We start from the raw sequence: 20,193 nt of genomic DNA on the forward strand, positions 1-20,193 counted from the left end.
GGCTTCTCCTACGTGTCAGCAAGGTGGGAGGCATATAGATTCTAAGGCATAACATTTTCCAGGCACAAGCATTTTAATTACTTCTATTTGTAGAAACCCCTGGTCTACACCTGTGTTTCAGCAAGCGTTTCCATCATTACCAAATATAACACAGTACAAAAGACTGCCCACATGTTTTTGCAGCCACAATAAAAAATCATGCACGTACACTCCACCTTTCAAGGCATTTCCTAAAAGTTTGGAGACGGGGAGAACAACACAAAATCGTAGTAAGCTCTGAAACACCATCCAAAGCAGGATCTGCTGAGCAAGTGGGGAAAACCTGCCCCAGTGAAAAGCCACATCCCCAGAGAGTTTTCCCTGGCACCAAGCCGTCCCGCTGCAACTGTGGGGTTTTCTGATGATTTGCTGGTTTATCAGTCCTAAATCTGATGGCTCTGCAGGTCAAAAAGCAGCCTGTAGCACCAGCATCTGTAGCACCAGATCATGATGCACTGCTTAATTTCAAGGAAAAGAAAAGTTCAGGTGAAGAACTGGATAAAAGAGAAATGTGGTGCTTTAAGAAAGAAATAGCCCTTTGCTTCCTAATATCCTTCCAGAATCTTTGTTTTCCAGCTAGGAAGGAACTAAGTAGGCACACACCGTGACTGTAAATTATACCAAAATTGAACATACTAAATTATCCTAATTTAGTATTTAAGAGGTAGATAACTAGGTTTGAATGCTACGGGGAGAGAAGCCATAGGAAGGTATCTGCAGGCACAGAGTTAAACACACTGAATAGACGGTCCTGCTGCCTGCGTCGCTGGCTGGGAACCAGCCTCACCTAATAATGGTGTCAGTTTTCCCCGTAGCTTCTGCAAAAAGGTAGCTAAAGACATTACATTAATGTTTCCACTTACTATAAAGTAGAAACATACAGCTGGAAGCCCTCAGAGCATCTGCAAACAGGATAAAAAGTCAAACAAAACCAATCCCAAGCCCTAGGGCACCAGAAGACCTCGGGTCTCCTTCTTGACATTAGTGCACGATGCCAACCTGTCACAGGGAGCCAGCCGTGTTCCCGTCTGCCTCCTCCTTGCTGAGCACAGCAGTATTTAACGAAGAGGGGGAAACCAGATAGGCTTTTCAAGTGAACACGGCAGGGCTGGTACCCAAAAGGGGTGTCACAGCTGGGGTTAGTGCTGAAGGGAAAATCAAATCCACAACTGCATCTGCCGGCGTTATCACATCAGCTTGAAAACCATCCAAAGGCAGAACTGGAATATACTCCCTCCCTAAGGTATGCATCACCACTGTCTCACTTGTGTCAGCTGTACATCTCATCCCACGTGGGACTGATCACCTAAGCTGCTGAGTATCCTTCTCACTGAGTAACACAGTGCTACACTGCTTCTGGGGAGCACTCGGCACTCTGCAGCACGGGCTCCTCCATGAGTTTATCTGACGCTGCAGGTATCCAATGCTGCGCCCCATTTAGAGAAAAAACACACAGAAGAGCGCAAGGAAAGACATGTTGCAGCCTGAATTTGTTATGGGGTCAAACAAGTCTGAATTTGTCATGTCCTAGCACCTGGCAGGGGACAGGAATTCATCAGAATCCAATGTTAGACACCCGTATTTGACAGCAAACAAAGTTTTAAGAAAATAACTGGAGTAAAGATGACGAGTGTAAAACTGTATCCACCACTGCCTCCCTCACACCTGTAAAACTGTATCCCCTGCTCCTCCCTCATACATGTAAAACTGGGAAAGAACAAGGAGCACCAGACTATTTATTTTAAAACCAAGAAAAAAGGTACTACTCTAGTAAAAAGGCTGTAAAACAAGAAAACAGTTGAAAAATCACAAACGGAGCTAATTGGGTCATCAGGACACTTGAAAAAGCATGTAGAGGCTGAGAAAACCAAGCACCCCCTTCAGGTCAATAAACCAAAAAGTTAGGTAGTTGAAACAGAACGGACTGGCCTGAAATCGTTCCATAAAACACAAGAGCTGGCGGCAGCAACGCCTGGCTGCGGGGCTGAACGCGACCATGGTGCTCAGGGAAGTCTAGAGCTCAGGCCAGACAAGCCCTGGGTGATTCTGCCTCAGCTCCCTCGCTGCACCTTCACTCCTTCACTCCTTCACTTTTTTCTTGGGTTCTCAAGTCAGGGTTTCAGTGTACTTGTGTAGGGGTTTAGCCGAGTCCCTTTCCACCTCAGAGTCATCATTTGAAAAGGAGAGATATTGTTCAATTCTTAAAATATTTCATAATAATAATTAAAAGATATTTCTACTGCCTCAACAAAATTTCAGTTCAGCACTTTTGCTCAATTTGTCATTAAGTGACAGGGAAATGCACAGATAAGGAATAACAAACCAGACAGCCTCCTTGTTTGAGTCTGCTCTGCTGGAGCCCCAAAACCTCATCCCCCTTCAGTGGCCTCTCCCTGTTCCAGTAAACGTGTGTAACACACACCCCGTGGAGCCAAAGCTGCCGCACGTTTTGCAGGGTTTTGGGATCCTTCCCCCCTCCTGCAGAGCCATTTCTTCTGCTTAGTGCTTCAAGGGACCAGCTCACGAGCGGGGACGTCCTGCACCCAGATGGGTGGTGACCCGCTGCCCCAGCACTAGCTGTCCATGCAGGGGACAGCAGTTGTGGTTGTGTTTCGGTGTAAGATCACTGCAGATAGGTGTAAACGTGGCCATCTAGCAAAGAGTAACCATGACTCCTGTAAAAGTAAATCCTGCTTGACTAATCTCAGCCTTTCAAGACAGTAAATATGTCGATAAAGAGAACCAGCGAATATAATACAGTTATACTTTCAAAAAGGCTCCGAGAAGGGTCCAGTCCAAAGTTAAAACACTAAGTTGCTGCTGAGGGAAAGCTCTTTTATGGACTGAAAACTGGTCACAGACACAAAGCCAAGGGAGGGGCTTGATAATCGATTTTCAAGACAGAGGAGAGTCAGCAGGAGATTCCTCAGGTATCAGTGCTGGGACTGGCTTTAATCAATTATCTTTCTCAGTGACCCTGACGTGGGATAAATCAGAGAAATCAATCTTCAAGTCTGGAAATTACACTGAGGCCTTTGGGGTAGTCAAATGGCAAGGAACTCCAGAAGGGCATCACGAGACTGAGCGAGCAGGCAAAGAGATGGCAGGTCAACTTTAGCATCGCTTCCATGTACAGTAACACACCGAGGGAAAAATGATCCAAACAACACCTCTATGATGCTGCACTCAGAGCTGGCAGTTACAACTCAGCCAAGAGTTTCTGGAGATGTGGTTGACATATCTCCGATATCATTAGCTCAACAGGAAACAGCAGCCAAAAAAGCCAACAGAATGGTGAGGCACCTCGTCCAGTAGGAAGGTATTGAGAACAGGCAGAGGATGCCGTCTCCTGCTCTGCGAGACCTTGGTGGGACTTGTGCAGCTTTGGCCTCTCTGCATCTCAAAAAGCAAGTAGGAAAGTTAAGAGGCAGCTCTGAGAATGGCAACTGAAGTGATGAAGGGGATGGAGGAGCTGCCTCGCGAGGGGAGGCTGTTTGGTCTGGGGAGGAGAGAACCAGCAGTGGAGCAGAACCTGACAGAGCTGTACCAGCTCTCTGCAGTTCCTGTCTAACAGCTGGACACTGGCAGAGTACAAAGGGAATGGACTATAAAACGCAGCCGGGCTCATCGGCTCTCCCTAAAAAGCACCTGCAGCTGCCACTGGGGGAGATCGGGATGGACAGACAGACGGCCAGACACATTCCTAACTCTTCCCCCGTTTTGCAGCGTGCCTCCTGCTCGCTCAGATACAGCTATTCCGTTCTCCCTTTTAACTTGGCCTAACTCTGCCTTCACGCTACGAGGCTCAGGATGCCGCCTCTGAACCCTTCCCAGTGCGGGAACGGCAGAACTCTCAGGGGAAGTGCGTAGGAAGCAGTACGTGAGTCTGTGTATCTTGTTTGGGTGCCCCCCATTCCAAGCCAGTGGGTAGGTGGGCTGTTGACTTACGCTGAGGTGGTTGAGAATCAAAAGGCATCATCATCTTGGGCCTCATCCCCCTTCTCCCCGCCAGCGTGGACATGCTGTCCTCTGACTCATGCCCTGAGGGAAAAACACTGAAGGTTATTTACTGCTGCAGCAAGACTTGTGTGATACCGTACCAGATGATTTCCAGCCTCCTCCCTTCGCTTCTGGGCTGTCCTGTTGGTAAGCAGTTCTGTGACTCATAACTGACAAAACCAGCTCTTTCATCCTCCACTGGAAGGTGGGAAAGAGGACAGTTAGGGGTAAGGATTACTGGGCACCGGAGAAACTCTCCAGCCCGTAATGCAAATACAAACCTCTGGCAGCCCAGCTCTGGGCAGTGAGTGGCAGGACAGAGAGTCACACACAGGGCTGAGCCAATTAACAAGTTAATCACTCACCGAGTGAAAACTCACCCGCACCTCAAGAGCTGAGCCGTGGCTGGTTAAAGCACCAAAACCTGACTGTGTGTTTGCTGAAAAAAATGTCCCACGCGTCTCTCAACAGTTTAATAGGAAACACTCGCCGGATGATCTTCTGATTACTAATCAGTATTTACCAAGGGAAATTCATTATTTAACTCTTGGGTACTCAATTTTCTCACTAAAACATGGCATCTGTTCTTTTTGGAGAGTTTTATAAACTAGGCACAAACCCAATTCACTACTTGGAAAATAAGAAGAAAAAAAGGGTAAGGATAACTGAATAAACTAGGCACAAACCCAATTCACTACTTGCAAGGTAAGAGCTAAAAAAGATAAGGGTAACTGAACAGTATGTTAATAAAGTGATTTCACAAGGCAGAGCAATATTTAATTTTAAACACCATCGTCATCCTTGTTGATCGCTCACCTCTGTAGGAATTCCGCCTTTGATGGATATTGCTGTCCATGGAATTATCAACCGGGGTGATGTCTTGGGAGTTGCGAGGGATTGGGGTATCTGTCATGATTGGATTGGGATCCGGAGATTTATCAATGGGTTTTAGCTCCAGCCTTTCATGATGGATCCAGAGGTCGGGAGGTTTGACATCTTTGGAGTTTCCTTTGTACTTATGGGACCCATTCACTGATTTGCAGGCAGCTCGTTTCCTTGGGAAGGAAAACAAATGAAATGTTCTTAGATGCGAGGCTTCCTTTCACTTGTTGAAAAAGGCACATTTTCACTGAGATTTCCTTCAGATCTTGTATCCAGCTGAGCAAAAGCTACCCCACTGGGCGGGAAGCTTTGAATTTTACATATAAGCACATCTGACATCTCAAAGCACATCCTGCAACTCTGACGCCATGAATTTTGTCTCAAATGCTACCACATGCTGCAGAACCGTGCTCTACAGCCTAAGTTTTCATTAACAAAAATTAAGTTTCCTATACTTATGGTTATTAAGAGAATATTCCAAACATGAAATGTAGGTACGTCATGCTGTGCCCATACTCTGGGGCTTACAACCAACCTCAAACAGTAGCTGGAGAAGGAGTGTGCAAACAGCCCATTATCCCCATAGGATGGTTAACTCTGACAACAAGAACCTTCCTTGTGCCACTGCTCAGGTCAGACACATCTAACGAAGGTGCTTTTTTTCATCGCTGCTCAACAGCAGCAGCAGCAAAGGGGTCGCCAGGCAGACATCTGACACGGTGGAATTTTGGAAAAGCAAAATGTAGAGTTGCAGCATTGCCCCCCCCCCCCCCCAACTTTGGACCCTGGCAGTGATGGCAGAAGGCATCCTTTTGGGGTAGCACACTTGCTAGAAATGGCTAAGATATGACTAAATAAAACGGTGAAAGCATCGATGGCCAGAGCCTCTCACGCAGGTGATGCGCAGGCAGAGGCGCTGCCGGGACCCTGCTTCGGGCACTGCAGCTGAATGAGTGAAAGGGACCAGCGGGTCATTCACTGGGCTGCTGCGTGCAAGGGAGGTATTAGAAACTGGGGAAAAAAAAGAAGCAAGATTTCACAGGGTTATTTCTGCTCCTTTAAAATAAAACACGTCTCTTGGGCACAGAGCCATGACTTGTGCCCTCTCCCAAGCACATCCCCCAGTTGAGAGACCATTCCCCGTACACCCTTGCTCTCCTCTCCTGGAGAATCTGCATTTTTGCAGATGGTTTGGCTTCGGCAAAGCAAGTAAAGATTATCTTCTAAGCGTAACAGATAATCTCTTATCTGTTATGCGTAACAGTCTTTTCAAACTTCAAAAAAGCTTTCAAGCTCTGCTCAGTTCTTTCAAAGAACATGCAGAAGCAGCCTTCGGGAGGCTATAAAGGGAAGCATCACTGCTGTAGTCTGAATCCAGATGCTCTAAATGAGGAATAATTCAGATGCGCACCTATATTAAGGATTTTATTTTGGGGCACTTTCTAAGGAGTCCAGGACCAGGTTCAGATTCCACTCCAGTAACCTGTCTAAAAATGGGGTATTATCATCCACACAGTGAAGCACAAGCTAAGAACAGCAGGGAGGATCCTCCTGAGCTGTTGAGCTCCCCCAGCTCTGAAGAGACAGATCGACTGGAGGCTGGAAACACAACAGCCCGGCCCGTGAGCTGCTCTGCCCAGATGAATTCTCTGCCTCCGACCCTGCCGCAAAACGAGGCATTAACTCCCAGATAAGCACGTGAACTTCCAGCAAGACATTCACCAGAAAATGCTGCGAGTGCCGCAAACGCACAGAGCTTGTTTAAAAAAAAGAAATGCCAGATAATCCCAGTATTTTGAACACTAATTTCTCCTCAGAGAGGGGCAAGTGCAGAAATCACTGCCCCAGTTTGCCCGTGAACTCTTGATGGTTTGTAAACACTGATGAACACGAGAATTCAAATCGCATTACTAACCTGTTGTCAGAACAGAATTTCTACAGCCCACAAGACTTAAAAGTAATAAACTTCAAAATAAACTTCAAAGCATCACAAAGGTTAAAAGAGTGAAGTGAGAAAGGTAGGACAGGGCAGAGTGCTGCCTGGACATCTTACTTTTTCTGGTGAGAAGTCGTACGCCGAGTGCAGAAGACGGCGACTATCACCACGATGACAATGGTGATGACTCCAATGGACACGATGATGACAAGGAGCATGTTGCTGTCCAGGGGGGAGGTAGGGCTTCCGTGGGGACTGTTACTGCCTGTGAGTTTGAGTGGGGAGGAAGGGGTTACTCAATAGATAGAAAAAGTCCCCATCAAAAGGGAGCGGTACCCATCAAAGCCTTCCAGAACCACGCAGATCAGCAGAGAAACAAAGCTGGTTTGTCTGCCAGGATTTCCAGTGAAACGCTTGCTTATTTTTTTTTTTGTCATCTGCCAGCTGCATTTCTGTACAATTGTTAAATCTATAAGGTGCTTTACAGACCCATTTCCAACTCACAGTCTATAAAAATCTACGTTCTCCCTACTCGAATAGTTGTCATAAAAAATGCAATAGAGTCTAAGGAGAGTTAACCCGGGACCTTGCTAAAACTCCAGCACTACAGGCATCCCCAATAACCACCCGAATCGGTGTCGGTGTTCTACAGCAGTCACGTCCCTCTGATAGAACACACATTGTATGTAACACTAAGGAGCGCTACCCCAGGGCAGGGCTCCCGCAATGCACAGTGCTAATAAGGAGGAGGAGTTAAGATGATTTTATTTTTTTTTTCCTTCCTAATATGTTCTTACCGAATTAATTTTACACTTGTGCAATAGAGCAGCCATTTAAAACTAAACCGGGAGCAAGATCTGCTTATCAAGACTGAAATGTAAACGCATGGCGATGGTATTTTTGGCACGTGCCCCACACAGCAGGCAAGAACCCTCTGACGGGAGCACGATACCATTTCTTGAGCAGGAGTGGCTCATCATAAAGAGAAAACGTTAAGCAGGGCTGTAAACAGCTGACTATTTTCAGTAGGATACGGCATCACTCGGTGAAATGTGGCGTTTAAATTGCAAAGCTTTATAACAACACTTACCACCGAGGGGCGGTTTGTAATCTGCTCCTATGTCCACTGGGCGGCTGCCTTTCCCTCCAGATCCTGAAGCTGAAAAGGTCATAACGTGGTAATTTTATATACATATATATACCCACGGGTGCACATACACACACACGCTTACTACGGTGGCTCTTTCAGATCTTCACTGAACCACTGTGAGTGTTTTTTCTCCTTTTCTCTCCCCCACAACACAATTTGGCTTTGAACAGTGGCTGTGTTTCTCCAAGAAGAGAACCCCTTCTTCAAAAGAGCTATTTAATAATTAGCTTTCTGCATTACTATTTTCCTAAGTAAGCTTAGGAGCCCCTACTAGCATTCATTTTTTAAAATAGAATAAATATTATTTGTAATAATACACAGGTGTATATTGAGGCAAATGGCTTTGCCACATTTGTACAGACAGTTAATCATCTTGTAACAGTAATTATATGGTTTTCTTTTCCTAATACCTAATTACAGTAGGTGTGGAAGACTGGAAGCGGAGGATCAATAGCACAGTAAATGTAATATTAAGTCCCTGTCTATCCATAAAAACTTGCTTTCAGCTTCTCCCCGCTCTTTTCTTTCACCTTTGCCACAAGTGACAATGAAGTATCACAAAAGTGTTCTTTTGGGAGAGGTGGGAAAACAAATTAATTGGTTTCAAACCGTTATGTGTATCAGATGACGGTGGAAGTAAACACATCTGTACGTCAATTATTACAAACTCAGGCAAATGACACAGCCCCTGCAGAGCTTCAGCTGCTGCCCAGGGGCTCCTTGGTGCTAATGCAGGAGCCGTCCCCTTTTCACTGGCACAAGAAACCCCCCCAGCATAACTCTGGTCTCATTGAGGTCCCTCCATGAGGCGTGAAGTGACAAGTTCACCTCTAAGGTTGGGACCTCTCCTGAGTTAGCACAGAGCTTCCTGCAGAGAAAGACACACAACCCCTCAGCTCGGCCGCTCCGGTGTTTTCATTAAAATGCACTAATGCAAAATTACCACAAGCCATAAAAATCCTGCAATGAGGGAAACATACAGCAAGATGCAAAGAACAACACTCCTCTGGTGATAGGGATCCGTAACACTTTGCACATTTTCACACCGCGATGCACAAAAAGCCGAAATTGCCAAAAAAAAAAAGCCTGCAAATACAGTTTCACCATCAGCAGAAGGATTTTTTCCGCTAAAAATCCACTCTAATCAAGAAGTAGCAAGTGTTGAAGGATGTGTAACAAGTGGCAATTGTGAACCTGAAGTGAAAGCCTGCTAATTAGTCACCGTGAAATAAAGACAATCGGTAAAAACACCAAAAGGTGCCAGCAATAAGACTGACGGAGCCCCGAGAAGGAGAAGGAACGTTGCACGTGTACAGGGAGGAGTGAGACACAGGCTAAAATAATGGCAAAGACGTATTGCAGGGCATATCTCTAACAAAAAAGACATCGTGCACCTGCCAGTCTATAGGGGACACTGAATTTTGAGCAGCTTGTATCTAATCTATTGACACCTGTATGACCAGGGGACTCGCACCGAAAAGGGCTGAAGAAAGCCCTGGGTGCAGATATGCTGGGGCAGCAGAGAGGCTGGGGGGGAATAAAAGTAGCAGACAACATTTTAAAAGGACAAATAATCACCCTGTGCATTTTCAGTGCAGCAGCTGGAGCCTTACAGGGGCGAGATCATGGAAAAGGCGATAGATGGGGGATGGTGGGACGCTTTATGCCCATCTTTCTGTTTTACTGAAAACGGGCATTTTCAAACAAACTAAATGTCAGACTATGAATTTGGTTGGTAACAGTAACTATGCAGACATACTATATTTAGACTGCCATAAAACATTTTACTGAGGACAATGCTTTTTTTAAAATGGCATAATAAAAAAGCAATGTGGCACATATTAACAAGATTAACAACTAATTAACTGATAAGAATAAGAATTATAATTGCAGAACCATTATTCACAAGGGATATTTCTAATGAGCTCTGCCAAGACCTGTGCTTAGCCAAGTGTAATTCAATATCCTTAATAACATCGTGAAAGAAAATTAAAATAATTGCTTCTGAAGTTAACAAATGACATAAAATAATGGAGTAGATAATAAGATCTAGGGAATCACCTGCACAGACCAAGAGGGACCGTGTGGCCCACAGGGGTGTAACATCCTGGGTCGGTGACAGTGTATATACCCACACAGCCACCTGCAGATGTTACCCCTCTCTGTGTATGTGACAAAGTATATAAGTAATATTGAGATGATAAAAACGTTGGAAGGCAGCGATAGGGATAAGGAAGTATTCTGGCCAGCAGTCATGTTTCCAAAGGGTGTGGGCATCCTTGGGAATAACTCCCCACGCACGATCCCTGTGGAGTGTGGCAGCCCAGGAAGCCCGATACCGGCACCCACTGCCTGGTGCCAGTGTCTGCTCATCTCCAAAAAGCAAAGACAAGACACAAAGTCCAGTTTTCAAAATATGATCAAATTTAGGAACCTAACCAAGACGCTTCTCAGTATCTAATTCCTGAAACCAGGGATTGAGAGTTTAGCCTTTAAATTCCAGGGAGCTCATCTCACGCAGTGCAGCCTGGAAGGGGGCCGGACCCTTCCCTGCAGTTCGTGAGGGCAAAGGGGCTGTAACCCATCCCCTCTCTCGGAAGCACTCAGGCACCGCCAAAATGGCCTTGCTCCTCCAGGATACGCACACCCTGCCTCTTCCGTCGACACCAGCCTTTTTTACAGCACCTTACAAAGTTTGCTGTTGAGTTTTTCCATTTCCTTCTATATAAAGAACATTTACTTGAAATTGTTGGGGTTTTTTTTTAGCTTGTCAATCTCCATGTTACTCATTAGGTGTCCACAGCCAGACAACGCAGTTGTACCTTGTGTTACTTTAGGATAGTTTTCCTGTGATTAGATGCCATGACCTTTGCTTTTGTGCGAGGCCAGCGCAACCCCTTGAAGCCTGACAGCAGCGGCCGGTACCTTCTCCCAGTACAAGCTCCGTGCTGGGGAGTGTGAGGAGAACAATACGCTGGGCTTAATACAGAACAAACACACTGAAGTAGGGGAGAGAAAAAAAGGCAGAACCACTAAGGCTGGAGACTCAATCTCATTGTAGTTTTGTTCCTTCCAGTCCCAAATAACTTGTCCACTATTTCCCGAAGGACACAATTTGCTTTAGTGACCTTGCCACAGAGCAGGCTCCAGCTCTTCTGCTCCTTTTCTACTTTTAGCCCACTGCCATGATTTGTAATCTCTGAGTATTCTTCCAGGAATTCTGAAACAAAACTCTCTTGGCTTTTTGTAGGGTTTTATGAGTTATAAGTTCTATAATTTTATAAAGATTAATCAAATTGTTACTAGAAAAATATATGAGTTTAAGCTGATAACCCTGAATGAGAAGATTTAGCTCTCTGCTGAGGTTAGGATAGTGCAGAAGAGAAAACAGCAGCTTTCCAATAAAACCATTTAATCCTCCCCTAGTCCCTCCACGTGCAGGTGAGCATCCGCCTCCCGCTGACAAACCACATCTCTCCAGCATCTCTCTCACACGAGTCTGGGTATGAATTTACTCCATAACTGCCTGGTCTCAGCACTATTTGGTAGACAGAAGGTAAAAGCATATTTAATAAATGACTTCTAACTAACAAGTTGAAAAGCAAGTCAAAAAAAAAAAAAAAAAAGCTCTTTCTCAACCCCTTTAGGACCTATTTAATTGTCTGCCTTAAGTTGCTTGCCAACCTCCTTTTAAACTCATCCCTTTAGACTAATTCTTCCCTTTTTATTGGCTTGTACGTTATTTGGAAGAAAGCAAAAATAGCCCTGGGACATTCACCTTATAATTCAATGTAGTAAACTCAAAGCTACCATTTTTCAAGCTAACATTTTAAAACCTTAAGGCTTTTAGTAGCTAATGCTGTGCTCTTTGGGAGAGTCTGGAGTCCAAATGAGCTGACAAGCAGATTCACTCTTGCAAAAAAGCTTTCCAGAGCACAAATACTTTCCTTTATTGTCAAAATAATTACAGATGTCGAGCTCACAAAACAGCACTTGGGCTAATTAGGTAACCGCTTGGTCTTCCACCTCTGTGTACTGAGATCTTGCATCGGTGGTCAGAGGCTGGAGCATCGCTGCATCCTAATCCCCTCTGACAGAATGACTCAGCCCTGGCACAACCCACCTGTCCCTTCATCTGACATCTGACTACAGGGATCACTTTATATTCCCAACACCCAAGCCACAAATAGGACTTCCAGTTCTTCCACTATTAATAGCACAACAGGAACTTGCTCGTTTACAGTTACAGATATTTGTTTCATTTAAGAAATGCAACAGCACATGGACAGGAAAAACAAAATGTGTGAAGACGGAATAAAAGAGAAAGCGCAGCTCTTCATTTACCTTGGTCATTAGGCATTTTATCTGAGGATTCAGCTAGTGGGACAGGCACAGGGAAGGAAAAAACAAGAGAAAGATCACAAGGCTTGAAGGAGTAAGAGAGAGAATTTCAAGTTTCACATAGCACAAGGGGACTGGCTGAGCTCTCATTTCTAACCACTGATACTCACTTGGAAAAAGGACTGTTACAAAATCCACTCTTAACTTTTTATTTTTCCCCCTCTCCTTAGAGTTCTTTTTCCCAAGCTCTCCTGCGTTCACACTGTTTCACTCATCACCCGTTACCCATCACCAAGCAGCTCTGGATTGCGGAGCCCGTAGCATCACACCAGTTCCCATTCCGTCACCCCAAGAGTTCCCATTCGTTCCCATTCTACCAACCCCAGGGCTTCCCTCTGTCTCACCGGGAGCAGACGTGGCACACAAGACCCAGAATCTTAAACCAACTAAAAACTGGTTTCCTAAAAAGCACTTTTAGGACTTAGACCCTCAGCATTAACAACTACGTGGTCTAAGTGCCCACCAGTAATTTTAAAACAACACAATTAATCAAACAGCTGAGGAACATTTGCATATGTATGACCAACATACAAGAGCAATCCACTAGAAAAAAAAATCATTCCAGTCAAACCCCATTGTCTTTCTGTCTTTCCAGTTTAAATATAAAATCCATGCTACTGGTATCTGATCCTTAGAGAGGCTGCATTCAGAGCATGAGGAGGAAGATATTTAGATACAGGCGACAGTTTACCTTTTGGGGTTCTGAACTGGACGGCCTCAGACATGGGCCCCATGCCCTTCGAGTTGCGGGCCTGGATTTTGAAATAATAGGGCGTATCGAGGGTCAGTTCTTGGATCTGATGGGTCAGTCTGTTTCCCACGACGGGCTCGATAACCCAGTCGTGTATTTCAGCGTTCACATCCGTACTGTAGTAAATGATGTACCCTAGTCAAAGGGAAAAGCAAAAGAACTTTATGCATAAAAGAACAGGACAGTCGTAAGATCTCGCAGCAAATGTTCTATTGACCCCTTGTTATGGTTTGAGAGAACCCACAACAATCTATTGTCGTTAGACAATTATTCTATCATGACCCCTCCCCACCCGGAAAGGGGAATCGGGGAACACAAAGAAACACAAGGGTTGAAATATAAATAGATTTAATAGACTAAGACTAAATAATTAAAAATAATACTAAAGAACCAATATTAATCCTGATACTGATATAAGATATACAGAAATTATACTCAGCCAAATATATCAGCAGGAAGCTGTGCACTCCCAGCAGTGGATAGCAAGTATCGGACACTGGGAGCGCAATGGCTTCAGGAGGAAGGGAAGGGCTCGGGGCTCCGGCACCGGGGCAAGGAATTGTCTGGACCTGCTGCCATCAGGGAGAGAGCCCGCTACACAGCAAACTTTTCTAATTTATACTGGATGTGACGTTCATGGTATGAAATAATCCTGTTGGCCAGCCTGGGTCAAATGCCCAGGCCTTGCTCCTCCTCGTCCCTGCCCCTGGCAAGGCTCGAAAACACTAAAACCTTGAATCCCACGGAGCCTGGCTGGCTATAAAGTAAATATTTTCACAAATTCAGACACTAGAGTCTTCTAAAAGTGCAATTTTCCCCAGCATTAGAAGAAAAGTTAGTCCTGTGTCTCTCAACTCAGGACATCCCTAACGATGTTTGCACAGCTAAATGATTATGGGATTTCTGAAAGTGTATGCTTCCTTTTTAAAAGGCTAAAAATGCGTTCAAATATTAGACAGCCTTCCCATCCTAAATTTTAAACTGTTACAAGTATATGTTGAGAGAAAAAACCCATTTAAAACAGATCTGTAACTTGTTTAAGAAGGGACAACACACACACACACACATATATATAGTGACGGTGAAAAGCACTATATATAGTATAGTGGCACAAGACTACTGAGTGAACTTATGACTGTACTAATTAGTCAGCAGCTATAACGATGCACAAGCATCTGGAACCCAGACTAGTACAGCTCACTATTTCCCATCCATCCTATCCCCATCAGGAGGAGATTGGGGCTGTAGAGACAAGTATTCCACAGACATGCTCTCCAGGGCAGGGAATTACACCATCACAGCTTTTACGGCATTACTTAATGCACAGAATGAACGGAGCCGAGTTAATGAGTAATTACTGGGGTAATAAGCTGTTCCTCCAGCTGGCAGTGGCTCTCCCCACCAGAGGGCACTCAGCCCACACCTCCCTCCTCGCTCGCCTTCCCCTAGCAGATTGAATCTGATGTTTGGTGGGCTCAAGACTTACCACAGAATGATTTATTTTATTATTTTTAGCTGTTAATTGCTGCTTATGCAAAAACTAATAAATACTATACGTTTTCATTCAACGCGTATGAATAAATGTAAGGTTCTTCTTCAGAGTACAGACGCTGCAAGGAGATTTTTTCCCTGGCAAATGGGATGCGTGTGCTAATTCTGGTAACCGCGCTGTGCGAGGACATGCCGATCTCTTTGTAGGTTCCTCCCTTTCCCACCTATGCACCCCATGTAACACGACAGCCTTATCTTGTTAGGGGCACACATAACCTGGGGGTATTTGTGCCTGCCATTTCACACCTCTCCCAATGACCCTCACTGACAACCAGCAACCAAGTCTTTTAACCTCCAGTTAGGATAAAGGCTCTTGGTTCTCCAGTCAACCCCCCTTTCCCATAGGGCGGAAACATCTTGCCGATGATAAAATGACACAGAATTGGCCTTATAGTGCCTTTTTGCCTTGCTGGGGTCTGTCTTACAGCTCACTTAAAACGCAGTGCTACAGGCTTGGGGAAGAGTGGCTGGAAAGCTGCCCAGCAGCAAAGGACCTGGGGGTGTTGGTGGACAGCCAGCCTAACAAGAGCCAGCAGTGTGCCCAGGTGGCCAAGAAGGCCAACGGCATCCTGGCCTGTATCAGGAACAGCGTGGCCAGCAGGGGTAGGGCAGTGATGGTGCCTCTGTACTGGGCACTGGTGAGGCCTCACCTCGAGTGCTGTGTTCAGTTCTGGGCCCCTCACTACAAGAAGGACATTGAGCTGCTGGAGCGTGTCCAGAGGAGAGCCACCAAGCTGGTGAGGGGTCTGGAGAACAAGTCATAGGAGGAGAGGCTGAGGGAACTGGGCATGTTTAGTTTGGAGAAGAGGAGGCTGAGGGGGGACCTCATTGCCCTCTACAACTACCTGCAAGGAGGGTGTAGAGAGGTGGGTGTTGGCCTCTTCTCCCAAGGGAATAACGACAGGAGCAGAGGAAATGGTCTGAAGTTGGGGCAGGGGAGGATTAGATTAGATATTAGGAAGAATGACTTTACTGAGAGAGTGGTCAGGCGCTGGAACAGCCTGCCCAGGGAGGTGGTGGAGTCACCATCCCTGGAGGGATTTAAAAAACGTGTAGACGTGGCTCTTCAGGGCATGCTCTAGTGCCCGAGATTGTTGGGTTGTGTCTGTTTGGGGGTGGGTGTGGGGTTTTAGTTTGGGTTTTGGTTTTTTTTGTGGTTGGACTCGATGATCTCAAAGGTCCCTTCCAACCATGAAGATTCTGTGATTCTGTAAAAGTTTATTGTCATTACTAAAGGTTAAGAGCCTCCAGTTCTCTGCCTTTTCAGAGGGATCTAATGAGTTCTCGTCTCCTGGCTAGAACCCGGGCCCCAGACCCTGCCTGATGAGACGCCAGGTGGTGACAGGTCTCAAAGGTTGGGTTCTGCACCCGAGTTCATTCTGAGAACAAAAGCACAATCATACACTGCTAACTATACACCAAAAAAATCTGCTTTAAGTGTAACGCCTGGGGTAAAAAAGGAAAATTGAAGTGAATTACTTCAAAAAGCCTTTAGAAACATGAATGCAAACAGAAATTACAGAAAGGAAAGAGTAATTACTATTTTCTGTAAAATTATTTATCTTACGTGAAAGTGATGCACAGTTACAAAGGCAAATAACAGTTTACTCCTAATGGTTATGTCAGGGGACTAATAAACTGACTTTAAGTCTGTTCTGTGCCACAAAAATGACAGAAAGATGACAAAGAGCACTGGGATGGAGTCTTCTGTATGAAATACTGATGGGCAGAGGCATTACAGATGCATTTCTGGAGGCACGCTATTAGAATAGCACCAGCTGATGAAGGCAAAGGTTATCGAGATACTTAAATTTCCAACTGTATTTCTGGTTAGACTCCAATTTCACACTGCAGTTAGTTTAGATCTTAATACATTTTTACTAGGTACAAAAGTAAATAATTAATCTGAGCTACTGAAAGATTGACAAGGAAGATACAGAGCTCTTGGCTGGCTCTGGGCTAAACGAAGTATGGAGCGTGTTCATGCAGTTATGCAGATTATATTCTGCTGTTAAACAGGCATCTTATATCTGTCTATATCGCTCACGCAAACTGCACCTGTAATTTTGCCGTTGGCTTCGGACGGAGGCTGCCAGTTGACGATTATTGTCCGAGGTTTTCCCTCTTTGCTCACCACGGTCACGTCTTTGGGAGGAGAAGTAGGAACTGCAAACAAGCAGAGATCAGGAACAGGTTACCCCATTTCACTGCATATAAACAACTCGCCTCGGCACCTTTGCTTTTTATTTGTTTTACACTCGATAAAAGGCACGTACGATAATGAAACCGCTTGAACGTTCAATCTCCAAACAAATCTACGTCCCAGTGTAGAGTTCTCACTGACTGACTCCATCCCGCTGGCATCGCCTCTCCGGACCGACATACCCCTTCCTTCCTAAGGCGCTTCTGCACCAGCTGCCACGGTTCACAACTCACCCAGCCCGTGTGTCTTCAAAAACGTGGCATTTTGTACAGCTCTAACAGCCAGGTCAGCGACTTCTAACCTGAATTTCTTCTGTCACCATAAAATAAAAATTCTTCAAATAAATACATTTTATATGCAAAAGCATACAAAGTATCTCCAGATTTTCAAGTTTATGGAGGGACTAAGACCTTGTACTGCCAGTTTGCCACTCAAAACCAAAACAGCAAAGTAAATTCACTAGAGATTTAGAGTCACAATCCGTAATTGCTGATCTACTTTGTGTAGATTTGTGATTTGCTGCACTGCAGAAGCATTTGAAATCTAGAAATATTTCCTGAACACCATTGTCCGGCCTTTTTCCCCGCATTGCCAGAGAGAGGGGGAGATTGTGTCTGCCACCCGTCAGCCTCCTCCGGCCCAAAGTTCGGGAAATGGCCCAAGTTGTTGCAGAAAAGGCTGAAATCAGGGCCCTTCTCCTCGCGCACTCCAGTATCCAGCATCCAGCCAGATCCAGAGCGCACGGAGCCAGTGTCTCCATTAACCAGCCCCAGTTTGCCTGGGGCCACGTGACAAACAACATGAGGCTTCTCATTAGGTAAACTTTTAGCAAAGTAAATCTGGATATTTAATATTTATGGATATTTAATACTGTCATAGTAACATTTAGTGCTCACCCAGTGCTTTCTGCATTTAAGGAGCCTTATGTGTATTACCCATTAGAAATCAATCCGTCCACCCTCTGAGATGGCCATCCCTTACCCTCAGTGCAGGGTAACAGCCGGAAACCAGGGAGAGCAAAAGCTCCAAAGTCATGGGAACACGGAAAAAAGTATTATCCCAAATAATTATAAACATGCTCAACAGGAACAGACAGATGAAAAGCGCAGTTCAAGGCTCTATAGCAAGCTTCAGAGTTAAAAAAAAATAGATCAGGACTTGCCCTCAAGAGATGATTAATTCATTCAGAGAGCAACACTGAACCCAGGATCCTGTATTTTTCCCCGGTACCAGCCGAGGAGTGGGTCCCACAAAATGCCACGGCTCAGGAGTATTCAAAATAGTGAGTCACACACTCAGGAATTTGGCGAGTAGTATAAATCACAACATCTGTTATGAGAAAATATATTTAGCCTTTTTTGTTGTTTTTTTTTTTTCGTTTGCTCCTTAGTTCCCAAGCTTTTAGGTCATATTTGCAAATGATCTTTACAACCACCCTGATTAGAAATTTACTTCCTATTTAAATGAAAAGAAATGAGACCTCCTGCATCTCGCCCTTGCTCCTGTACTTTCTGAGCTTCAAATTCTCTTTTAAGAACTTTATTTGTGCATCTTCGCAATCTCTCCTCTTAGCATAGCCTTAGGGATGAGAATAGTATGCCTGGTCAGCAAAAATAGCAAATAAAGAGTTTTACCATGGGATAGGCATCGTAACGGGGATGGGAAAGGAGCCTCAGTCCAGCCCTGCGCTGCCGGAAGGGCAGCGGACTCCACATCACGGGATTCCCATCAAAAACAAAAGCAACTGAAGCTCTCGAAGGGTTTATGGGACTTCAGAGTAAATTAGAGCTTTCTGATTTTATCCTGGTTTTGCTTTTTCTCATGCCTAGTTATAGAATATTTGGATGAACTCACCAATTCTTTGCATGCTTGATTTTTTTTTGCTGTATTTTCATTTACTGTGAGAACTGCGGGGCAATTTGGGTAGGCTCTTTTTTTGTCCTTACAGTTCAAACAGACAGAAACCTAAGCATAATAAGCAGTAAATTGAATTGCACAAGGACCATTTAACACTGCAGGATCAAAAGAGCTCATGAGGGACCGGTCCTGGACCTCACAGTTACTGGGTGGGCCCAAGTTTCTCCCGGTAGCTCCAAACCCTTTTCTGTTCCTTACTTTGGGAGAGCGTCATTTCCCAGCACTAGGATGGCAATTCCTGCTGAAGAACAAGACTGCAGCTCTGATTTGGACATCTTAATTTCTACTGGGTTTGTTTTTTTCTAATCATGTGCCTCATGCACCTCCTCACTCTGTATTAATTATCATCATAATTATAGCAAATTTTAATTATTATTTGCTACAGCATTTTCTTTGTATTTGCTATTAACATGCTATTTGCGAGATGTTTCAAACGTACGCTTCTTTATTCTCTCTTGTCCGCGAACTGTGGTACATTATTCATTACTTCTCCATAATTTGATGTAAATTCTTTTGCATGCAATCATCCCTTTGAATTCTGAAGTGTGGCGGTGTTTTTTTTAATCAGAATTTCTGACTATATAAAGAAAACAAGCCCCCAGCAAGCATTCATCAGCATAATCATTTTAAATACATGCTCTCCCTCCTCCAGGATCCTGGCAGACTCGAGTTGATTCATCCCGTCAGGAATGTCGGCCCTCCCAGAAGGACGGGAAGAAGTACCTAGTTCAAAAGTTGTCCCGTGTGCTGTCATGCTCCAGGTACTCGATCTCCGACCTTTAGTCACCATCACGGAGAACTCGTACAAGGTGTTGGGTTTTAACCCGGTCACTAAATAGCTCAGAGTGGTCGCGTTCGCAGTCTGAAAGAAAAACAAGAGAGTCAGTAACTTCTGAACCGAAACCCATCAGTCCCCAGCTCTCAAACCCCCCTCTCTCAGGTGAGTGTTTAAAACATTTTGGCGTCGCTACATTTTCATAACCACAGTCATTAATTCCGTAACGTTTTTGCTCCGTCATGCAAATTCACTCCTCAAGTACTAATGTGCAGTTGTTTTTCCCTAAACTAGAAATTCTTTCTGCAATGAGCAAGGGCATTTAATAGCAGTCAATTATAAATTAAAAAAAAAAAAAAAAAAGGCAATACAAGGTCCAGGGCACACTTGTTATGCAGCAGACTAAATCACTGTCTGCTTGGGGGGGTTAATTTACAGCATTTCATTAACCGATGTGGCTGGGGAAAACAAGGAAGCACAGCTAACAATAACAGGCCTTCCCAAGAGCTGTGCCTGCCTTCCAAACTCCTCTTACAATTCTCAGTACATTTTTAACGTATTTTAAAAAAAGAATTTAAAAATATCATCT

General features: G+C 44.7%; 1 protein-coding gene across 1 annotated transcript in view; it reads right to left on the bottom strand.

The window, feature by feature from the left end:
* Nucleotides 1–20,193, bottom strand: part of NEO1 (neogenin 1) — a 218,777-nt gene that overhangs the window by 7,027 nt on the left and 191,557 nt on the right. The window contains exons 18-25 of the mRNA XM_074155477.1: nt 19,553–19,691; nt 16,768–16,875; nt 13,099–13,293; nt 12,351–12,383; nt 7,947–8,015; nt 6,974–7,121; nt 4,855–5,093; nt 3,988–4,080 (exon numbers count right to left, since the gene is read on the bottom strand). Of these exons, the coding sequence (XP_074011578.1) occupies nt 3,988–4,080; nt 4,855–5,093; nt 6,974–7,121; nt 7,947–8,015; nt 12,351–12,383; nt 13,099–13,293; nt 16,768–16,875; nt 19,553–19,691 (1,024 nt within the window). The remainder of the gene's footprint in view (nt 1–3,987; nt 4,081–4,854; nt 5,094–6,973; nt 7,122–7,946; nt 8,016–12,350; nt 12,384–13,098; nt 13,294–16,767; nt 16,876–19,552; nt 19,692–20,193) is intronic.

The sequence above is a fragment of the Numenius arquata genome, chromosome 11, assembly GCF_964106895.1.
Source record: "Numenius arquata chromosome 11, bNumArq3.hap1.1, whole genome shotgun sequence".
NCBI lineage: Eukaryota > Metazoa > Chordata > Aves > Charadriiformes > Scolopacidae > Numenius > Numenius arquata.